Below are 1,507 nucleotides of genomic sequence, written 5' to 3'. Positions count from 1 at the left end.
TCTTACTCTTCTAATGTTCATCAGGTCAACCACCTGAACATTCTCCCAAATGTTTGTGATTTGTTTCCTCTAATGCTAACAAATTGTCAATCAAGCAATAGTTGGTGTGTAATAATTTCTCTATCATCTGACTGAATATGGCCCTTATGTAGCCTAAAAGCCCTATTACTGGATTCATTAGTAGGGCATTAGTAGGGCATATCCTAAAATATACCCTTAAAATGAAATATATCAATTGCAAAAGGCACTATACCTTACTTCTACATAGTCGTTTGATAACCTGGCGGTCATGTTAGAAAGCATTAAGGTAGCTTATGTACTAAACCTTGCTATATCTTTCTTTAGTGTAAAAAATGTCATTTTTACTTGAAGAAAGTTGCCTTCTCTATGGTCCTACCAAAAGCGTCTTTCACATCTTTGTTCCTCAGGCTATAGATAAGTGGGTTAAGGAAGGAGATCATAAGACTATAGAACACAGAAACTATTTTATCCTGATCTATTGAAAAAGTAGAACCAGGACGTGTATACATGAAGAAGATGGTCCCATAGAAGATAATGACTGTGATCAAGTGGGAAGCACAGGTGGAGAAGGCTTTGTATCTGCCCTGAGCAGAGCTGATCCTCAGGATGGCCAAAAGAATAGCAGTGTAAGAGACCAAGACAATGAGAAAAGTTGTCAGTGCAATTATAGTGGATAAAAGGAAATGCACAGTGTGAGCGACATGGGTGTCTGAACAGGACAGCTTAAGTATTGGGGGAACATCACAGAAAAAATGATTAATGATATTTGAACTGCAGAAGGACAAAGTAAAAATAAAGGAAGTCTGGAGAATTGAACTTGTAAGTCCACAAGCATATACAACCACCACCAATATGGTACAATGTTTCCTTGACATAATAGCAAAATAGAGCAGTGGGTTGCAGATGGCTGTGAAGCGATCGTATGCCATCACTGCAAGAAGACAACCTTCTATGGTTATGAAGATGGCAAAGAAGAAGAATTGCACTGTGCATTCCTTGAAGGAAATAGTTGTCTTCTCTGCCAAAAATGTTGTCAGCATCTTGGGGGCAATGGCTGTTGAATAACCAATATCGATAATGGAGAGGTTTCTTAGGAAAAAGTACATTGGTGTTTGGAGCTGGGCATCCACACTGGTCACTATGATTATCCCAAGGTTGCCTATTATTGTGGCTACATAGATTATAAGGAACAAGAAGAAGAGTGGGACTTGGAGGTCAGGGTGGACCATGAATCCTGCAAGGATGAAGTCTGTTACAGTGCTTTCATTTTGCTTCATTCTATATTACTCTGTAAGAGAATTAAAAATAACATGGTAGTTGAACCTGGGTGGCTACCAGGCTTCCTTAAAAATAAAATAAACCAGCACTACAAGATTCCTGTGGCCTTCCATCAGCACTAGCCAGCAGAGCCAATAGTCAGAGATAATGGGAGTTGGAGTCCAGTTACCTCCATTCTTGAATTACAGGAGCTGCTATTTACACACTC

General features: G+C 39.3%; 1 protein-coding gene across 1 annotated transcript; it reads right to left on the bottom strand.

The window, feature by feature from the left end:
- Window positions 1–362: 362 nt before the first annotated feature.
- Window positions 363–1,298, bottom strand: LOC309526460 (olfactory receptor 5AR1-like; the record flags this gene model as incomplete). The annotated part of the gene is made up of 1 exon (XM_082212583.1): window positions 363–1,298. One exon carries the CDS (start codon window positions 1,296–1,298, stop codon window positions 363–365), a length of 936 nt encoding a protein of 311 aa, XP_082068709.1.
- Window positions 1,299–1,507: the final 209 nt, after the last annotated feature.

The sequence above is a fragment of the Podarcis vaucheri genome (assembly GCF_965113315.1).
Source record: "Podarcis vaucheri genome assembly, chromosome: 1".
Classification (NCBI taxonomy): Eukaryota; Metazoa; Chordata; class Lepidosauria; order Squamata; family Lacertidae; genus Podarcis; species Podarcis vaucheri.
Note: the sequence above shows the minus strand (reverse complement) of the source record. Positions and strands in the feature narration are given on the sequence as shown.